This window comes from Eleutherodactylus coqui, chromosome 3 (assembly GCF_035609145.1).
Source record: "Eleutherodactylus coqui strain aEleCoq1 chromosome 3, aEleCoq1.hap1, whole genome shotgun sequence".
Classification (NCBI taxonomy): Eukaryota; Metazoa; Chordata; class Amphibia; order Anura; family Eleutherodactylidae; genus Eleutherodactylus; species Eleutherodactylus coqui.
In genome coordinates this window covers 77,752,855-77,774,459 of record NC_089839.1, presented here as the reverse complement: position 1 = coordinate 77,774,459, position 21,605 = coordinate 77,752,855, and the positions used below count along the sequence as shown (strand labels likewise).

General features: G+C 43.8%; 1 protein-coding gene across 2 annotated transcripts in view; it reads right to left on the bottom strand.

The window, feature by feature from the left end:
• RALGAPA2 (Ral GTPase activating protein catalytic subunit alpha 2) overlaps positions 1-21,605 on the bottom strand; it is a 280,005-nt gene that overhangs the window by 157,933 nt on the left and 100,467 nt on the right. For both annotated transcript variants that reach the window (XM_066595757.1, XM_066595758.1), the window contains exon 24: positions 331-459. In XM_066595757.1, coding sequence (XP_066451854.1) covers positions 331-459 — 129 coding nt within the window. The remainder of the gene's footprint in view (positions 1-330; positions 460-21,605) is intronic.

The window sequence follows — 21,605 nt, the reverse complement described above, 5'->3', positions numbered from 1 at the left end:
CTCAGCAGCACCTTTCTCAACCTTGGCATTTCCAATCACCTTTATTGAACAAAGCTAATGAGGCTGTGAAACCAGTGTCTAGGCAGTTCGTGCCATGAAATTAGTGAGGATACGATTTCTTAAACTTCAGCTCTTTGATGAAACACCTCTGCAGAACCAGTGTGTCATCCTATCCTACAATTTCACACATCAGCTGCCCTGGTAGCTTTCCCCTAGAGACCAGTTTCACGTTGCACTAATGAGTCAACACCTGTTAGAGTGGAGAAATCTGAACCTTGTTAGCGACTGGGCTCTCTCCAGAGATTGCAGAAGGAGCATTGTCATACTTACCTCCAACATGTCTGTACTCAGAACCCTGGCCGCAGCTGTGATGAAGTCTCCTATCAGCATTGTGTAACCAGGCAGGCCGAGGAAGAAGAAGCTGGAGGAGCAGTGCTTTACGATTGTGTTCACGATATCCTGCAAAGATAAGAGCAAACCGCTGAATCCCTTGGGAAGTTACCAGTTGGGGCTCAAATTTCATTTTATACCTAAAAGTTAAGCTTTAGCAATGAGTCAGAAGCTAATAATCATGGTGCGTTAATCCTATAGCATCTGGAGGACTAGAATCTGTGCCCAAGGGGGCCAGAATTGTTGAAGGCATCTTCTAAAAAGGACATTTATTTGTCTTACAAGAGCTTACATCTTGAGTTACAAAAAAGGAGAACTGTATCCAAATCAATAAAACAAATTTCATTTTGTCCATTAAAACCATAGGAAAATCCTATTATTGCCTATTATATCCTAACAGCTGACCTGTAGATAAGCAGGATGGCTGTCCTGACAAGGATGACCCCCCGCACAGGAACCTAACCCTTTGTTAGGTTCCTAATCTGGTTAAACAGAATGGCTATACAGTTTGAGAATGGTAAATCCAGGAACTCTTATTTATACCATTTTTATAGATGTTCTATTTCGTCTGTTTTTCCTTTTACCACATGTAACTATTATATCCGGCTTTCTTTAGATCATACCAGATCCTGTGATAGCTTTTTTTTTTTGTTATAATGTGACATGATCAATTAGGGTTTAGGTTCCTGTGTGGGGTCGTTGTTGTCAGGGCGGCTACCCCACTTATCTATAGGTCAGCTGTTGGGAAATATTAGGGTTTAAACCTTTCCAATCCACTGTCTGACCCCTGTAGACATTATGATTTAAGGCTGTACAGCTCCAATGTTGGAAGACGTCCGTCGGGGTTCTCTTACTGTACATTGCCAGCCTCTTTGCTGTCGAAGTCTATCCAACGTGACACCTCATGCAGTACTGGCTTTAGCCAGCAGATAGCGCCGTTGTACAATGGCAGAAAAAGAGTAAGCCCCCTAGGAAAACCAGGATACAGATGGGATTGGAAAGGGTTAATAGAATTTTCCTATGGTTTTAATGGACAAAATAAAAGTTATGTTTTATTGATTGGATTTCTGTGACTTGATTTTGGTAGCGATAGTACAGCACTTATACAGTCATATCAAAGCACCGATATCCCTTGAGATTGTGAAAGATTACATCTAGTAACACATCTGTACAGTAGAATGTACACAGAAATCAAGGTTTCCTCTAAAATGCACCCGCCACATTTCTGAACTATGAAAACAGTGAGTATTCCAAATGGGAAGTTGTTTCATACAAGCTTTGAAGCAGGGAATCGATCACTGCACAACTAGGCGGATGATCACCTATTGGAGCCATTATGTCGGACATACTTGTTGATAATAATTATTCTAAGGAAGTAAGCATGACTCCAGTTCCAGGATTTTGAGATGGAGAGACCTATAAGGCAATGGGATCTGTCGGGGGCCGGTGGCAACAGTTGTGCAACAGATCTGGCAAAGTGCTATGGTTTGCATAATAAATGGAATCCCTGATGCCATTGGGAACACAGAAAACGATTTATGTTTAATTCTAACTTTGTGTTAAACATTTTTGGGCGATTTGGGATTTTCCACATCACTATGTATATTTAAAAGATATCATCCTAATATCGCGCAGTTTTCACCAATTACTGGGCCTAATAATGTTCTGACACTTTCCTTTTCATTACTGCAACCTCATAGACTTAAGACACAATAGACAGTAAGGGTCTAATGAAGTTCTATGGGAGAGTGCATTAGTCATGACCTGTGACCTGTGCAGAGTTAACTGTGCAGGGAGAGGGAGGAGGTGAGCCCTGACCGCCACCTATTGTGAATGGTGGATCTTGTGTTATCTATACATCACCTTTCATTGTAATGCTGCTGGGGTGATTATGATTAGGCTACTGAAAGGTTTTCTTCAACGAACCAGAAGTGCCAGACTATTTGGTTTAGCGGTCAGTGTGAAAACTGCAGGATACTAGAGTTTTTTTTTTATACATAGTGCCGTCGCGGGATACCACAACACCCGTGGACAGGCAGCCTTAGTCAATGACAGTGAAGCGCTGCGGAATATGTTGGCGCTATACAAATAAAGATTATTATTATTATTATTAAGCAAGCTAGGGCACTTCTGCTCTTGTCCCTATGACGCACATCTGAACCACTGTGGGCCAGGCAGTCAGCTCATTGCCAGGGATACTACGTGGTGGGACCCTGTTAATTAACTATTGCTAATTAGAGATGAGCGAATGTACTCGGGTACCTGACTACTCGGGTGAAAAGATTCGGGGGGCGCCAGGGGTGAGCGGGGGGTTGCAGAGGGGAGTGGGGGGGGGGGGGGAGAGAGCGAGAGTTCCCCCCTGCTACCACCCGCTCCACCACGCCGCCCCCCCGAATCTTTTCACCTGAGTAGTCAGGTACCCGAGTACATTCGCTCATCTCTAATTAGCAATTACTCGAAAAAAGCGAAGCTTGATTGCGAAATCGCCCTTAACGAGTACGTTCGCTCATCTCTATTGCTAATCCATCCAAAGGAGAGGTCGTCGATAGTTTTTCTTTGGAAACCCCCTTTAAAGCAAAAATTCATTGCTAGATTACATTTTGTGTTTTTTCTACAACGCAGGGCATTTATTGCTGTAGGTATGTAGGACCGTATGGAATTTGCAGCCATCGGGCTCTATGTAAGGTTCATCCATGCACAAATCATTGGACATTTTTTAGGACTGCCACAAACGCATTAGTTTTCCAGCCGTATCTACCTCTCCCCCCTTTAAAACAAACAGGCAGAAATCTAATGCGGTCTTATTTCTGACATCTCAACAGATTGCGTTTCCACTGGACAAACAGGCCGCTCTAAATGCTTCTTTCGGGTTAATGTATAAACTGGTTTTAATCACTTCCTTTGATACATTTTTATGTCAATATCAGTCAGAGTAAACACTCTGAGAGTGAGCAGATGGATGCTGGGCCTCATAAAAAGTGTGCCGGGGCGCTCCGCCGCAGAAACAAAGGACCCACCTTCTCCATAATGAAGGGGCTGATTATAGCCAAGGGTTCCCCACAACACACCTGTAATTACCGGCACAGCTAGGTATTGTGCCGGGCCCTTGTCCCAGGATTTCAAGCAGAAACCTATACAACGGCAGATGGGAGTGCATTTGTGTTGACATACGCTACAATAAAAGGTGATGGGAGGGGGAGGGGGACCTGGCTTCAGGAGGTGACAGAATGTAGCATATCTGAAGATTAATAACTCAAACAGCTATGCCGAGTCCGCTTTGCATCCATCTGTTGCACTTGGAAATAAAATGGTGCGTTCAAACCAGTCTAGTTATACCCAACTAAAGGCCCATTTAGACAACGATTACTGCTCAAAAGATGTCGCTCAAGCGACTTTTAAGCGATCATCGTTGTGCGATTTACAGCGCAAGATGAGTGCTCAAGATGAGCGATCACCTTGTGCTGCCAGCGGAGGATGCAGAAGACAAGCGGGGTGTCCCGCTTGTCTTCTGCATCCAGCTGTTCCCCGGCTCCAAGCACCCGGCTGTTTTACGGCCGAGCGCTCGGAGCGGAGGATGCAGAAGACAAGCAGGGAGTCCCCACTTTTCTTCTGCATCCAGATGTTCTCTGCTCGAAGTGCCCGGCTGTTATACAGCTGAGCGCTCCGTGCCAGGTATGGAGAACAGAGCTGGACCGATGTGTTCTTCATACCCTGCCTGTCATCAGTGAGCGGGATACAGCTGAAACAATAGTATTAGCTGTATCCCACTGTGAATCCCTGATAAGACTCATAATTGTCTTTCAGCATGCTAAAAGACAATGATGAGCGACGGGTTAACGAAAACTGCACAATGTCAGTGCAGCTACACACAACGATTATCGGCTTTTGAGCGAATTTTGAGCGATAATCGTTGTGTCTAAATGGGCCTTAACAAAGCAGCAACAGCAGAGAGTCTCCTGCTCAGATGGGGTTATTATGGCAAGCAGTCTTTTGATGCACCACATGCATCATAGATAGCCACTTCAGCTAACCTCATCGAAACTTGGACAGCTAGCTACAGGTTAGGTTGGAAGCTATTTTAGCACCTGGGGCAACTATCAGAGATTAACTCCACCTATAACTAGATAGCTAACCATAGTACAGAGCAGTAGAGGTTCGCCCCATGTGGGCATCTCATAGGCTATATTGAGCCATTTTTGGTGTCCGTTTCTCATGACCAGTTTTGTTACATGACGAAACGCGTAGAACTTGTTATATAACATAGTATGTAAGGCCGAATGAAGACATTGTCCATCTAGTCCAGCCTGTCTATCCTACTGTGTTGATCCAGAGGAAGGCAAAAAACCCCAAGGCCAGAAGCCAATTAGCCCTTTTGGGGGAAAAATTCCTTCCTGGCTCCCTAATGGCAATCAGACTGTTCCCTGGATCCACCCCTAATAGTTCCTACCTGCCTATATACCAGGATTGACACTTAACCTAATATTTATATCCTGTAATATACTTCTTCTCCAGAAAGACATCAAGTCCCCTTTTAAACTGCTCTATCGATTTTGCCATCACCACTTCCTCCGGTAGAGAGTTCCACAGTCTAACTGCTCTTACAGTAAAGAACCCCTTTCTATGTTGGTGATGAAACCTACTTTCCTCTAATCGTAGCGGATGTCCTCTTGTTACCTTTGTGGTCCTGGGTGTAAACAGATCACGGGAGAGATCCATGTGTTGTCCCCTCATATACTTATACATGGTTATTTGGTCGCCTCTTAACCTTCTTTTCTCTAGAGTAAATAGTCCCAATTTGGATAGCCTCTCTGGGTATTCCAGTCCCGTCATTCTATGTATTAATTTAGTTGCCCTTCTTTGAACCCCTCAAGCACTGTGACATCTTTCCTGAGCACCGGTGTCCAGAATTGTACGCAGTATTCCATGTGAGGCCTGACAAGCGCCTTATATAATGGAAGGATAATGTTCTCGTCCTTCGCCCCTATACCTCTTTTAATGCACCCCAAGACTTTATTTGCCTTTGCTGCAGCTGACTGGCATTGGTTACTCCAGTTTAGTCTATTATCCACTAATACCCCTAGATCCTTTTCCATATCACTTTTCCCCAGCGGTACCCCATTAAGTGAATATTTGTGACATCCGTTCCTCCTGCCCATGTGCATAGTCTTACATTTTTCAACATTGAACTTCATTTGCCATTTTTCTGCCCAAGCCCCCAGCTTATCCAGGTCCGTTTGTAGCCGCACATTGTCTTCCGTTGCATTAATTATATTGTATAATTTTGTGTCATCTGCAAATATTGATATTTTGCTGTGCAGCCCCTCTATCAGGTCATTAATAAATATGTTGAACAGAGTGGGGCCTAATACTGAACCCTGTGGCACCCCGCTAGCGACTGTGGTCCAATCAGAGTACGAACCATTTATTACCACCCTCTGCTTTCTATCGTTGAGCCAATTTTTTACCCACTTACACACGTTTTCGCCCAGTCCGAGCTGTCTCATTTTGTATATTAGCCTATTATGTGGCACGGTGTCAAAGGCTTTAGAGAAGTCCAGATATACAAGATCAATAGATTCTCCCTGGTCCAGCTTAGAGCTTACTTCATCGTAGAAACGAGACGATATATTCACAGATCAGAGCTACGTGTACAACAGCCGTTGTGCTAAGAGTATACACAATTTTACCCGAATATCGGTACTCTATCTATGTGGGAACCGGCATATTCCTATCGCAGCATCATAGATAGAGAACGATCGCTGATGGGTATTAGTCTATAGTGACTTAAACTGACACACGTTTATCACTAATACTAATCCAAATACACAGGACCGCTTTGCCCTGGCTGGTTCCATTGTGTATTTCTGGACATTTCTTTAATACTGGCTTGCAGCCTAAATTGGAGAAGTATATTTGTTTGTGGTCTTTTCATGTTGGTCCCAAATATAGGACCTTTTAATCATTAAATAAATCAATAAAGGTTACGTTTTAGGGGTCCCACCCAGTGATTACTTAATTCCCCTCCTGGGGCCTTTCCGCTTCAGTGACTACTCAAAAATGTAACCCCTTTAAGATTAAAGTGTTTCAGTCCTAAAAGGCAATTTTACGCATGTGGTGGTTTTATGGCCCCAATTTTTTTTTTTCCCCCTTTGGCTTGCCCCAACTCTTTCACATATAGGAGTATTTTTAAATCCCTTTCTGGACTGAAGTATTTATTTTTAACATCTTTGTTCCCCATGATGTCACACAAGACCTCTGCCAGGGTGTTGTCGGCGATCACAGAGTCCTATGCAGGAACTGGCACTGCCACTTCCAGCATTCTCTACAAAGTGCTACTTCAATGGAAGCCGTCTGTATGGAATCCGATCAAAAATGGAGCATGCTGTGATTTTTTTTCTGCGAGCAGAAAATCGCATTCGCTGTCCGCCCGTGAGAGCAGACATGCAGATGCTCTATTGGTTTGAATTGGTGCAGAATGCCATGGATCGTCCGTGCAGGAGGCGATCGCGGATTCCGCAATTCAAACCTGATCTTGTACATGCGGCCCAAGAAAATGTTAGGAAAATCCTCCTAGAAAAGCTGAACTTTATATCGGGGAAATCAGAATCCCAGTAAGTAACGGCAGCGGCGTACTGACTACTATTTATCAGGAGGTCTAATGTGATTGGTAGATTCTGAACACAACCACATCGCCAAATATAAGAGGGTGTTCACACTTAAGCTGCCTGTCCATGGGTGTTGCGGTATCCTGCGGCAGACCGCCACCAGGGGAGCCGGTAGACAGATCTCTGCGGTCAGCGTTCTGACAGATAGGCTGCCCGCAGAGAATCGCGGCAATCTGCAGCATGCAACAAATCGCTGGCTGCGAGGGGAGAATAGCAATGATTCTCCGCTCATAGATAGGGGGCCGGCGCTTTCCATAGCAACGGCGATTTACCGTTGGCGGCATCACTCCCGTGGACAGGAACCCTTATGCAACTACATTCTTTAAGCCTTATTATTTTTACCCCCCGCCCCCGCCCAAAAGATTTCTGTTTCTTCTTCAATGGCATTGTACAGATACCGGCTCACATTGCAGGTGGATACAAATCTGAAATGATTGATCTTGGTTGGGTTTAACATGACAAAAACCCTGCATTTTAACAGGGATGGGTGGACTTTTTACATCCACTGTATTACCGCCAATGTCCAAGTGAGTACACAGATCCAAGAGATATTCAAATAGGTACTAAAAAGTAGCTAACAATAAAAGTAGAATTTGTTAATAAAATTTCAAGTCGTAAAAGGTAGCCTTGGCCAGACAGTGTGTTTTATGGCCCTAGGAGAAGAAAAGCTTTTAATGGTGGAGTAAGAATCTAAAACAGCAAGTACAGGAGTCGTTTATCTGCAGGCTTGAAAAAGGAAAAAAAAGGGGTGGATGGGGGTGCGCCGGGCTGAAATCACTCCATGCACACAGATGTGTTACTTTCCAGAATGCAAAGTGCAGATCTTTAAACACAAACTGCACTAAAAAGCGTGCTGCCTAGTAAATGAATCACCGTAATTGAATGCTACTGTATGTACACAGTGCTTGGGAAAACATAGCCAACGAGGAGGAAACATATGGTGGTGGCAATAGAAATTGGTTTACTCATTTGGAGCGACGTTGTTTCTGCAGCACTTTCATAATTGACCTTTAGAGCGATAAATGTGTAAAATAATTTTGTTTATTATTGGCTCCAAAGCCTTCGGCAATTACACGGAATGAAATGGTACGAAGGAGGAAGGGTGCGTTCTGCAAGCATTTCCATTGTTTACATAATTGCACCGCTATAATTTGGTGCTTGTGTTGTTATGGAAAAGTATTAAAAGAGGAGGAGAAAAAAAAATAGAGCCATTACGAACCATTTCCAATTTAAAATGAAAATTCTGCAGAAATAGGAAAGGGACCCTAGGTGTGCCAGCTTAGGAAGATTAACGGGGCGAATGATAACAGATTTAACCCAATCAGTCCTGCATGCTGCTGTCACAGCTGTAAGGTGCCACCGAAGACCGGAGAGGTTAAGAGACCTCCGTGGTGATAACGGATTAAACTGGGCAATTACTGCACGGACTTCCACAATCTGCAGCGTACACGCACGGGACAAGCAAGAAAAAAAAGGTGTACACACCAATAAATCTGTGGAGTAAAAGGTCAAAGGAAAATAAATATGCAAGAACATGACTATTTTTAACTTGACATTTTTGCTAAGGGGGAAAAATGATTACTGCAGTGTAACCAAATACCTCTTTAATCTGTTTCCTAGAACCAACGCAGACTGTTCCCTTTTTTAATTAGAAATATGGAAAAGATATTTAACGAAGAATACACAAAAGCCTCGGGGGTTGGTAAAGGTTTTTATCTATACTTAAAGGGTAAGGGGCTGATGTATTGACAACTTAAGGACAATTATTTTACATTTCCTACACCACCGAGTAATCTAATATTTATCTAATGCGCTGCTCTGGATTACAAGGATAAAGGAACGTTCATTTTTCTGCTTGCGCTGTATTTGCACAGTGAATGTCACACCCAGTGGCATCTAACAATCAAAACACATGCTGCTAAAGTGCAACATAGTCTACCCGTATCACATGGATGTCTAGAACGGCATGCGCATCAGTAAAAACTATACAAAAGCCCAAAAATGAGTGTTACGGTTGTGCGTCTGGGACTTGTGGTTCTACAGGTTTCATTGTGCGCACCTTCACAAGTAGGGGTTAATTGAGTTGGCTGGGTGTGGTATTCTCCACCAGCCAATCCCACTTGTCTGCTACAGATAAATACCAGCAACTCTTGTGAAGAGATTGCTGGTCATTGTATGTATTTCTGTGCACTCTTGTGTTTATCCCACTCAGAGCTGGTGTTTGCACACTTGTCTGTAGTGTCTTTCTCCTTCCCTGAAGACGGTCTGGACACCTGCTGTCCCTCCCATCCTTGTGGTTTCTGGAGTGTATGAGCCTGCAGGTTTTTCCTTATCCCTTGGCAGGTGCAGCCTCCAGACGTCTGATGTCATGTGTATGATGTCTGATGTCATATGAGGGCATGGAGGCGTAGAGGTTCTGCATGGTATCCTGCGACACATTGCTCCACATTTACTGCAGCTGAGCCTCAAGATCATGCAAACTCAGAGAATATCGAAATTGGCATCCCAGAAGGTCCCATATATGTTCTATTGGCGATAAATCTATCAACCGGGCAGGCCATGAAAGTGTAGCAATGTTGTGGAAACATTCCAGTTACATCCTTGCTGGGTTCGGCCAAGCCATAGCCTGTAGAAAATGCTTCTTGGAAGCCGCCATGAGAGGAACACATGTGGCCACAGGATGTCCTGAACATATCGCTAAGCTGTCATTGTCCCTTGCACCACTACTGGGGGGGGGGGGGGGGGGGGAACAACTGTCATATGCAATGGCCTCCAGACCATCACACCAGCAGTCTGGGCAGTGTGCTGCTCCACAGCAAAGGCAGGATTTAGGTGCTCACCCCTGGGTCTCCAGACACAAACACGACTCACATCGGTGCCCAAACTAAACCTAGATTTGTAGCTGAAGACAACCAGGTTCCACTCAATAGCGTCCAGTTTCATCATTAACAGAGACAACAGTGGCTGTCAAAAACAATATATGTAATGGGCGACGTGGAACCAAGTGCCGTTCAGACAAGTGCCTGGAATATGGCGCCACCTGCCTATGAATGTCGGACAATGAAACAGCTAGAGCAGCTTGTGCTTGTCAGACAATCCTCTCTACTGTTGGTCTATCGAGGGCGTCCTGAGCCTGGTCGCCTTGTGTGCATGCCCTCATACATCCACTGGTCCCAACACCTCCTAACAGTCTGGTGAGAATGGCCCAGGTGGCGGGCGATTTGTTGATATGACCATCCAGCTTCTCACATTCCAATAACGCCTTCTCTCAAACTCTGTTAATTCGGGGAAAATCACTTGGATTGCATCGTAGAGGTCAACAAACTCTACACAAGTGGAAGAAGAGGTCACTACACACAAGGAGCCTCCGAGAGCCTTTTTATAGACCAAGGGTGGAACCACTAAATGAAAATCACATTTACATGCAAGTACAATGTGATTTCTTTCGTGACCCATAGTAAGTAATGGGCCATTCTTTAACAGAATCGGCCCAAAATAGGGCATGCTGTGATTTTTCATTCGCACATTAATTAAAGGCCCATTTAGCCGCAACGATTATCGCTCAAAAGCCGTCTTTTGAGCGATAATCGTTGTGTGTAACTGCACTTACATTGTGCAATTTTCGTTAAGCCGTCGCTCATCGTTGTCTTTCAGCGTGCTGAAAGAAAATTATGAGTCTTATCAGGGATTCACATTGGGATACAGCTGATACTATTGTTTTAGCTGTATCTAACTCCCTGATGACAGCTGGGTATGAATAACAGAGCGGTCCAGCTCTGTTCTCCATAACCGACACAGAGCACTCGACTGTATAACAGCCAGCCGCTCTGTGCAGAAAACAGCTGGATGCAGAAGACAAGCGGGGACATTCCACTTGTCTTCTGCATCCTCCGCTCAGTGCAGACAACAGCCGGATCCAGAAGGCAAGCAGGGACATTCCGCTTGTCTTCTGCATCCTCCACTCAGAGCGCTCGGCTGTAAAAACAGCCGCTGGGCGCTTGGAGCGGAGAACAGCTGGATGCAGAAGGCAAGAGGGGACACCCACCTTGTCTTCTGCATCCTCCGCTTCGAGCGCTCGGCTGTAGAACGGCTGGGCGCTCAGAGCGGTGAAAAGCTGGATGCAAAAGGCAAGCGGAGACACCCTGCTTGTCTTCTGCATCCTCCGCTGGCAGCATAAGGTGATCGCTCATCTTGCGCTGTAAATGACACAATGATTAATCGCTCAAAAGATGTCGCTCAAGCGGCTTTTGAGCGATAATCGTTGTGTCTAAATGAGCCTTAAATTTGGGCGAGCAAAAAATAAATCACTTATGTAAATTAACCCACTGAAAAAGGGTTCTATTTACGTGCAAGTTGTGCATCCCGCCCTTAATCCTATAGATGTGTCTAGTATGTGGACCCAGCACGTGTACTCCTATACCGTTAGCTTAAACATGCATCACACAGGACGGATCCAGGAACTTTACTGATCTACTGTGCAGACAGGGGTCAACCGAACTGATATTAGAAAGGCCGAAATACACACATTAGAAATGTAGAGGAATTGCTCTTCTATAAACTAGTTAAATAACTAACAGACAGAACCCTTTAATGCAAACTATACAGTGAAGCGGTCTCTCTCTAGTTTACAATTTAGGTCCTGTGAAAAATTAGGATTGAAAAATGACCTTTGTGTTAACTTACTATTCAACCTATATTACTGCATTGAAATGCATTCTTAAAAAATAAAAAAAATAAAAACTGTAAAGAAATCCAGCCAAAGAGATGAAATGATCTTCTGCAGCATCTGCTGCTAATGACCCCATAACCGTAAACATGTCGCGGCCAGCCTCTTAGCTACAAAGAGTACTATTTAAATGAAGAAAGTGTTGCCTATCACCTTACATCTCGACCATATTGAAGCGTACTCATGACATGCGGGCGAAAACCTAATAGCTTTTTGCTGGAACCATCGCCATCTGTTCATAGGACATTCTTCCAATGTCTTTCGAGGTTTTACAGAGCGGATTCTTTAAGAATTCCACAATAACCTCTCTCTGTTCATGCCTAAAAGGTCTATGCATGAAAGATCTACGTCCCCCATGGTTATTTCGATAGAATAAAGTTCAAGCATTCCATTTTATTGGTGTGTGGCTCTATCTGAAGTCTTGTGGATGTATGTGGATGGGCAGTGATCTACCCACCAGGAATGGCATCCATATATCTTATTAGTATGACCGTATTGTCTGAATATCTCCTTCATAAATTTGTCAAATACTGTGGTGTCAAAGTTTGCAATTAAATTTTTATATGCCAATCTCACCTTTTTTTTTTGTGCGGAGTCTGCACGGACGGCTTCCATTGATGTCAATAGAAGCCGTCCGACCCACAGCCCATCCGCGGATAGGTCGCGGGCACCCACATCATCGCTTAGCGACGGCGTGGGAAAAACAAGCATCTAACAAACAAAAATCTGTACTGCGCATGATCAACGGCGTGCGCCCATGGTCATTCACAATACAGAAAAGCCAATGGTCGCTGGCCAGGGTCAGAGCTGGATTCTGCTGCGGGCTTCTGTATGCGGAATCCAGATCGCCCGTGTGAGACTGGCCTATTGCAGAGCCATTAATTCCTCCCATTGCGTTGTATAAAACAATAAAGTTGAGCTTCAAAAACATCTGTGCTATGCAGTCAATTATAGGTTTTTATTACTTTTTTAATATTAATTGCTTATATGTAAAATAAAAAAATAATTGAGGAGAACCTCTTTGATTGGACACACTTTAAGTGCACAGCAGTTTTAGAGGTGAATTCCGCCATGTAAACATACCCTTACGATCAGCAGGCATTCTATTGTTTATCATCTCCTCTCTGGTTTTTGCTGAGGCTGTTGATATGCTAGAGTAGGTAAGCTAACCTCACTGCTGTAACCCAGCCTTGTTTGGAGAAGAGTTCCTGATTGGCTAGCCTCTCTCTGAAAATTCCTGGCTTCTGCAATGTGTTGCTGGTTATAGCATGTTCATTTGAATTGAGTGTTCATTATATGCTTATAGCATCTTGATCAAGTCTAGCCTTGTTTCTCTCATTAGAGTTTTGTTCCTGTGGTTATTTCTAGTCCAGTCCTTGCTTATTAACCTTGTACCTTTTGTTTATTTTTCCCTTTTGTGTCTGCCTTGCTTCCTATCTGTTCAGGCCTGCTCAGCTTTGTTCTCTTCTCTCTGGGCCTTCATGCCTTCTTATTGTTCGCCAGGGTCAGTGTTTCGAATAGGGTTTTATTACGGATCCTCAATAGACAGTGGTGTCTGGTGTTAGCATTAGGGCTTATTCCGAAGCGCATATATCGGCCGGGTTTTCACGCCTGGCAGATATACGCTGTCCCTCTCTGCAGGGGGAAGAGGTGGGCCAGGCCGGGAGAATTGTACTGAGCTCCCGCCCCCCCTCCACCCCTCGCCACTGTATGCAATGGGAGGCGCGGGATGGGTTGGAGCTAAGTTCCGTCCCGTCCCACCCCATTCCATTCCATTCCAAATAGTGGCGAGGGGGCGGGAGCTCAGTGCACTGCTCCCGGCCCGCCTCCTTCCCCTGCAGAGAGAGACAGCATATATCGGCCAGGCGTGAAAACCTGGCCAATATACGCACGCCGGAATAAGCTCTTAGAGAGAAATTAGAGGAAGACCAATGGAAAGCTAGAGTTAGGGGTCAGTTAGTTAGTTCACCATCAGTCATGCGCTCCATTCTGTTCTTGTCATCAGTTCATAAGTTCCTCTTGCATATTTGTTACCTATTGTTGATACATACTGTAGATTATTGCCAATTCAACTGTCTGGTTGTTACATAATTCAGTCCTACTGTAAGACATCGGCAGTACCCGACTGCTAAGGGTGGAGCGCAGCTCTGTTGTCTTGTGTCCAACCAGCATTAGTGCATGCATTGACTAGGTTGCTAAAATTTTCCCGACTGTCCAGAGACAGGTTAACTTTTGTGGGGTTCTTAATAGCTTTAGAACTTTGATGCTGTCCAAAAATGTTACCTTTACTTACAGAGGTCAGGTGTGTGAATACAAGCCTTTACTTCTCTTTGCTAGTCTCAGTGATTGTCAGATGGTCAGCTTTTTCTTTTGCTTAACAGTCTAGACTTTTTTGGATGGAGCTAGCAAAACTTTGACCCATCAATGGATGAAAAGTTGAAGCAAATGTTTCAGGTCTGCATAAAGCAGACTGACAACCTAGTGCTCCCAGAAGCTAACGGTAAACACCAGGACTCTACTCTGTCATTGAACATTTAGTTTAATTGGCAAACAGCAGCTTAATACTGGATATAAACCGTGAGGGAGACTTGAGAACATTTAATAAAAATGTAGATTAAGAAGGTCAGGACAGTCGCTCCACAGACCTAGGGAACGCTTGTGATTCATGCCAATGTCATCTAGAATGCTCGCAGTACTAGGAAAAGAATTGTACATTACAGCAAACAACAATTAGACACAGATTTCATTAGGAGCGTTTACCTCATATAGATCTGTACCAACTGTATTTCTTTCTTTTCAAGGTAATATTTTTATATTTCATTTATCAACGTTGATACAAATCAGGTCTGAAGGCGGCATTGTGTTAGCTCTATGGGTTTAAAACATTTCTGCTTTTGCAGAAAAATCATGGGCAACGGCGCCATCGTGTGGCATTCCACGACCCATCCGCTGTCATTACCTAAGGTTTCTGTTTTTTAGACTTCATTATTCCAGGAACAAGCTTTGTTTCTTTTTTTATTTTTCTATAAGAAATATGCATACACTGTAGAAGAGGACAAAAGTTTTAATTGTGGTACCCCAGATATTATCAATCAATCAAAAAAGGGGGTGGCCCTTTGGACAATCTGTCTACATCAAGGGTATGTTCACGTGTAGCAGGGGATTTTAACTAATCTCAACCACGTGCTGTTAAAAGGATCTACAAGGAATAAACATACGCTACAGATTTGAAAACCGCAGTATGTCAATTGTTTACTGTGGGGTTCACCCATTGCAATCCCCATTGGACACTCTTATCTGTATGGGGGTTTACCACCTCTGCCGGGGTAAAAATAAAACAAGGATTGGGCACATAGGATTTTTAAAGCATACTTCTGATTACTTTTCAGAATAAGTTAACAAGTGTGCATATATTACACTAGATCTTCCCAGTGACATGCCAAAAGTCATGGGACAGGAGCAAATATCACGTAGGACTCATTCTAGTCTAATGAAGTGCAATTACTCAGCATGGTGATAATTCCACAAGTAAACAAAAGACATCCAGAGAGATGTTGAGCTATGCTGTCTGTATAGCCGCCCACAGCTCTTGTAGGTACAAGATCTTAGGTGAAATCAACCTTTCCACCACATCCCATAAATGCTCAATTGAGGTCATGTCAGGCGAACGTGCAAGCCACATTATTCGTTGAAACTCTACAGAATTTTTCTTGAACCAATTCTGGACAACCTGGTGCATTATCTTGCTGGAATATCCCATCATTGTGGGATACATGAAGGGCTGCAAATTGTCACCACAAAGTGAAACTTAGTGGGCACTGGTCAAGGACATGTTTAGGCAGATCAGTGGACCCAACCCATGCCATGAGAACGCTCTGCACACCAGTATGTACCCACCATCAGCCTGCACAGTCCTTAATTGACAACTGGGGTTCATGGCTTCATGGGGTCTGAACCATGCACAAACCCCACCATATGCCCAAAACAATTGGTACAGTGACTCATCAGAGCACGCCACATGTGGTCAGTCCCTTAGGGTCCATGTGAGGCGCTGTGTCCAAGTGTCGTGAGAAACGCTTTGGTGGGTCCCATGGAAGATAAAGCAGGCTCCACTGACCTGCCGGATATACATGTGGGGGCATCCTGCATTTCCGCCAGAATTGCTTGTCTGCTCACACAGATATCACTGGTTGCAATCATTAAGAACCCATGGGCAACTACTGTGTCATCCACTGAGTCGCACTGCTCATCCCTCCCTACTGCAGCAGCTTCTTACCCCCACAGACCTCTATGGGCAGTACGAGTCATCACCTTCCTTCACTTAGGCTGGGTTCACACAGGGCGGCTTTGCCACAGCTTTTGGCCGCGGTAAATCCGCCCGCGGCCGCTAATCTCGGGATTAGCCAGCCATGTGGACGAGATTTCTCAGAAACCTCGTCCACACAGGACGGCCAATCCGCTGCGGTAAATCCGGCTGAAACCGCGGCTGCGGCCGCCGCGGTTTCAGAATATGCAGCATGTCTATTTACTTTTTTTTTGTCTATTTTCGTCGCAGCCGCACTCTCCTCTATGGGAGCGCCGGCCGCAACGGAAAAGCAAGTGGCCAGGTCGCTTCAAAGCCACCGCGGCTTAAACCGTGGCGGTTCTCCCGGCGGAAATCTCGCGTTTTTTGCTGCGGCCAAACCGCGAGATTTCCGACAGGAATCCGCCCTGTGTGAACCCAGGCTTACGGTTCTCAGTCGGGTTATCTATTACTGCAGACAGTCTTCACTTTACAACAGGCAGCACATTAGAAAAAAGGGAGAATCCTAGTTCCTAGCACTTCAGACTGTGCTGAAAAATCAACTTTAGGTAAATAAATGGATCTGCACTTTTGCCAGCTATCACATTTTCATATTAACACAAGTCCTCTTAAAGTGCAGTGTCCATTTAACATGCCCAATCACTTGTTCTCATGGGAGATAAGCAGATACCAGTAGATTCTGGCAGCAGCTTATTCTCCTCCCACTATTGAGAATCCATACATGCTCAGCTGATCATCAACTTATATTGGGGGGGGGGGGGGGGGGGTTAGGTAGGATGGCTGCCAGCCAACAACTACTGAGGGTAGATGGGCACCTGTATTAAAGGCTAGCTGGGGTAATGCAGGTCTGACATTAGCACACTATGTGCCACCATATGGTGCCAACAGGATATTAGGCTCTTCTAAATTAAAGGGCAAAAAAAAAAATATATGACCGGGGTACTAAAACATTGTCTATTAGAGAATGATCGCTGGTTGACCAAAGTATTGCAGGCTACCATTTTTCTGTAGATCTGGGGGTCACGGTTCATGCAGTCCTGTCTTTAGCCAATAGGGAAGGAAGCAGCCCCATCAGTCTGCCCGGACAAACCCCTGTCTGCAATACATTGCCCACTTTCCAGATGCTGCGTTTAGTTGTTGTGAGGCTCGTTCAAACAAGCGAGAGTGAAATGGTTTGGTTTAAACGGGAGTCAACGATGGAAGAGAACAGTCTACGTTTTGTCCTGTCAGTTTCAGCCGACATAAAAATAATTGGCTCGTTCCCTTCTCGTTGCGTTTGACGGCTCCCGCTCAGCGAGAACATAGATTGTGAAACCCTGAGCGAGAAGCGAACGATTCTCAACGACGGCCTACCTGTCTAAACAGGCTGTATGAGCGTGAACGAGCTGGTGATGACATTACTCGCTCGTCCAAATGAGAATCGCCTCACCTACAAAGGGCATTACTCTTGGCCCAAATTCGTCTGTCTTCTAAACAGTAGTTCTCTTACAGCGCACATACCTGCACTTCATACAGCCCTAAAACAAATCAGCGCACCACCATTATTACTGCTCTGACCTCATTCTGCTATTGCATTCTACAGTAAAATGATCATTACTGCAGCCGGCTGGCAGCACACACTGCAGTTATAGGGCTGGCATTTAACCCTTTCCAATACAATTTTGGATTCAGGGTTTCCTAAAAGGCTCTATTTTTGCGGTTGTACAACAGTGCCATCTGCTGGCTAAATTCAGTGTGTGCGTACCAGAGAAGCTCCGACAGTGGAGTGCCTGGCAATAGACGGTAAGAATACCCTGTCGGACATCTTCTGACATTGCAGCTGTACAAGCTTCAATCAGAGTGTAGGAAGATGTGAGACAGTGGATTGGAAAGGGTTAACATTACACATTTATATTTCCATAGGTTTTCTATTGACTATAAATGTAAAAAAAACAAAACAAACATACTACATTGTGCATGCTTTATGGGACAGACTACTGCGGTGTGCTATGCTATTCTATCCCACAAAAAGAAACGTTCACAAAAGTAAGAGGTCAAACATACACAAATAAAACGTCGGGTTATCAGTCATTTACTGGCTGCTTCAACGGCAGCAGCTTTGCTGATCGTTTCTGGGTAGATTTAGATCATTTTTGCCAAATCAAGCTGAAAAAAAATTAAGCAATAAACTATAAAATACATTTAAAAGATTTAATATAAATTCAGACGCCATATGTCACATAATATATTCCATACACCAAAGCTTCACAGTCCTATGTATACTTAAAAGGCTTTACTTTACATTTGCCATATTTTGACAATGACTACCACAACTCAGGCTAAACCACCCAAAAGCTCCAGGGCCGATTTCTTTAACGGCTTACGGACGCACCTTTTTTTTTTTTAAACTCATTTTTGTTTCTTCCTGCCCAATTTTAACCCCTTGAGTGGCGGGTTTCCTACCACCCTGTCGTGCCCACCAGGGCAGGTTTTTTTAAATGGTCTAATCATTGAATTTCAACTAATTTTGCAGTTGCGTCTCAAGAGCCATAACTTTTTCATTTTTCCATTGACATGGCCATATAAGGGCTTGTTTTTTGCGGGACAAGTTGTGATTTTTTAAACAGGGGGGAGGAAAAAAAAGAAATGGGGAAAAAAGAAAAAAAGGGGCCATGTCATTAAGGGGTTAAATAATGTATTAACTTCCTTCTCTGGGTCATTACGACGCATGGATACCACATGTGTGATTGTATTTTTGATTTTTTACAGAGTAAAGGGAGACAAGTGTTTTTTATTATTTTTTTACTTTTTTTTTTCTTTTGTCCCTTTAGGGGACTTCCACAGGAACCCATCAGGACCCCTGATCACATTCCGGGGGTCCGATGGTGACAGCCCTTTACATGCTGCAGTGACAGCCCTTTACATGCTGCAGTCACATAGACTGCAGCATGTAAAGGGTTAACACAGCAGAGATCGGAGGTTTTCTCTGATCTCTGCTGTAAGAGCTGGTACCTAGCTGTCCTCTGACAGCTAACAACCAGCTCTCCCTGCCACAGAGACCATCGGCTTGCTTCTGACAAGCCGATGGTCTCTATGGCAACCTGTAAACAAACCAGTGCAGGAGATTGCCGGCATGTCGGCAATATCTTCTGCTGGTTTTTCAAAGCCCTTGCTTTGTTCTCTGTGGGTCTGTGCAGGCAGAGCACACTGCCGCAGCTTGTGGCATTGTGCTCTGCAGCTCCCATAGTGATACATAGCCCAGAAATCTTCCGGGCTATGTTGCTATGAGCAGCGGAGCTCGTCCCGGAAAATTTCCGGGCGTGCCACTCAAGGGGTTAAAAGTTATTTATCCATTCACATAGTTGTCCGAGGCTTGTTTTTTGCGGAACGAGTTGTATTTTTCAATGGTAGTATATAATCTATATATATAAAATTGAATGTATGCGTGTGTGTCTGTCTGTGTGTCTGTCTGTCCGTTTGTCCTTTATGCGCTACTACACTATTCATCCGATCGCCATGAAACTTTGGGAAGTTGTTGAGTACACTCCTGGGAAGATTATAGGCATAGTACAACTATCCTATGATAAATGGCGCGCGTGCGAGCGTCGTAGACAGTTACGACCCCCCCCCCCACGTAGATCGCTCGATTTCCATCATTGCCACTAATTCTCTCACTTCTCGATGTCGTAGAAACATGAAATTTGGCACGAGCATTGATTATGTCATAAATAGGAAAAGCTAATGGGTCCCAACTCGATTATTCAATTCTAAGCGCCAAACAATTAGCGTCCAAATTTTACGTACAGAATGTAATTTTCTCACTTCCTGATGTCATAGAAACATGATATTTGGCATGAGCATTGATTATGTCATAAATAGGAAAGGTTTATGGGTCCCAACTCGATTATTCAATTCTAAGCGCCAAAGAATTAGCATCCAAATTTTACGTACGGAATCTAAGTCTCTTACTTTCCAATGTCATAGAAACTTGAAATTTGGCACGAGCATTGATTATGTCAGAAATAGGAAAAGTTTATGGGTCCCAACTTAATTATTCAATTCTAAGCGCAAAAGAATTAGCATCCAAATTTTACATACGGAATCTACTTCTCTCACTTCCCGATGTAATTTGGCACGAGCATTCATTATGCCTAAATAGGAAGAGCTAATGGGTCCCAACTCGATTATTCAATTCTAAGTACCAAACAATTAGCGTCCATATTTTACGTACGGAATGTAATTTTCTCACTTCCCGATGTCATAGAAATATAAAATTTGGCATGAGCATTGATTATGTCATAAATAGGAAAAGTTAGTGGGTCCCAACTCGATGATTCAATTCTAAGTGCCAAAGAATTAGTGTCCAAATTTTATGTCCGGAATCTAATTCTCTCACTTCCCGATGTAATTTGGCATGGGCATTGATTATGTCATAAATAGGAATAGTTAAAGGGTGCCAACTCGATTATTCAATTCTAAGCGCAAAAAAAATTAGTGTCCACATTTTACGTACGAAATCTAATTCTCTCACTTCCCAATGTCATAGAAACTTGAAATTTGGCACGAGCATTCATTATGCCTAAATAGGAAAAGCTAATGGGTCCCAACTCGATTATTCAATTCTAAGCGCCAAACAATTAGCGTCCAACTTTTACGTACGGAATGTAATTTTCTCACTTCCCGATGCAATTTGGCACGGGCATTGATTATGTCATTAGTAGGAAAAGCTAATGGGTCCCAACTCGATTATTCAATTCTAAACGCAAAAGAATTAGCGTTCAAATTTTACATATGGAATCTAATTTTCTCACTTCCCAATGTCATATATATATGAATGACTGTCTGTCTGTCTGTTCTTTATGCATTACTACACCATTCATCCAATCACCATGAAACTTTGGGAAGTTGCTGAGTACACTCCTGGGAAGATTATAGGCATAGTACAACTATCCTACGATAGGTGGCGCGCGCGCGTACGAGCATCGTCGACAGTTATGCCCCCCAGACAAAGATCGTTTGATTTCCATCTCAAGCACGAAAGCAAAAGGCATTACGAGCAACTGGATGCGTGTTCAACTACAAAATGATGCATCCGCCGAACGTTTCGCAAGACAATTGCTGGATATTGAGCATGCTGAGGTAAAATGAAAGCTGTGCTGTGATTGGTTGCTATTTCTTAAACTGCTGAGGCAACATGAAAGCTGTGCTGTGATTGGTTGCTACTTCTTATACTACTCAGGTTACATGAAAGCTGTGCTGTGATTGGTTTCTACTTCTTATACTACTGAGGTTACATGAAAGCTGTGCTGTGATTGGTTGCTATATATTATACCGCTAAGGTAAAATGAATGCTGCGCTGTGATTGGTTGCTATTTTTTATATTGCTGAGGCAGAATAAAAGTTGCACTGTGATTAGTTATTATTTCTCTTACTGCTGAGGTAACATGAAAGCTGCGCTGTGATTGGTTGTTATATATTATACTGCTGAGGTAACATGTAAGCTGCGCTGCGATTGGTTGCTATATATTATACCACTGAGGTA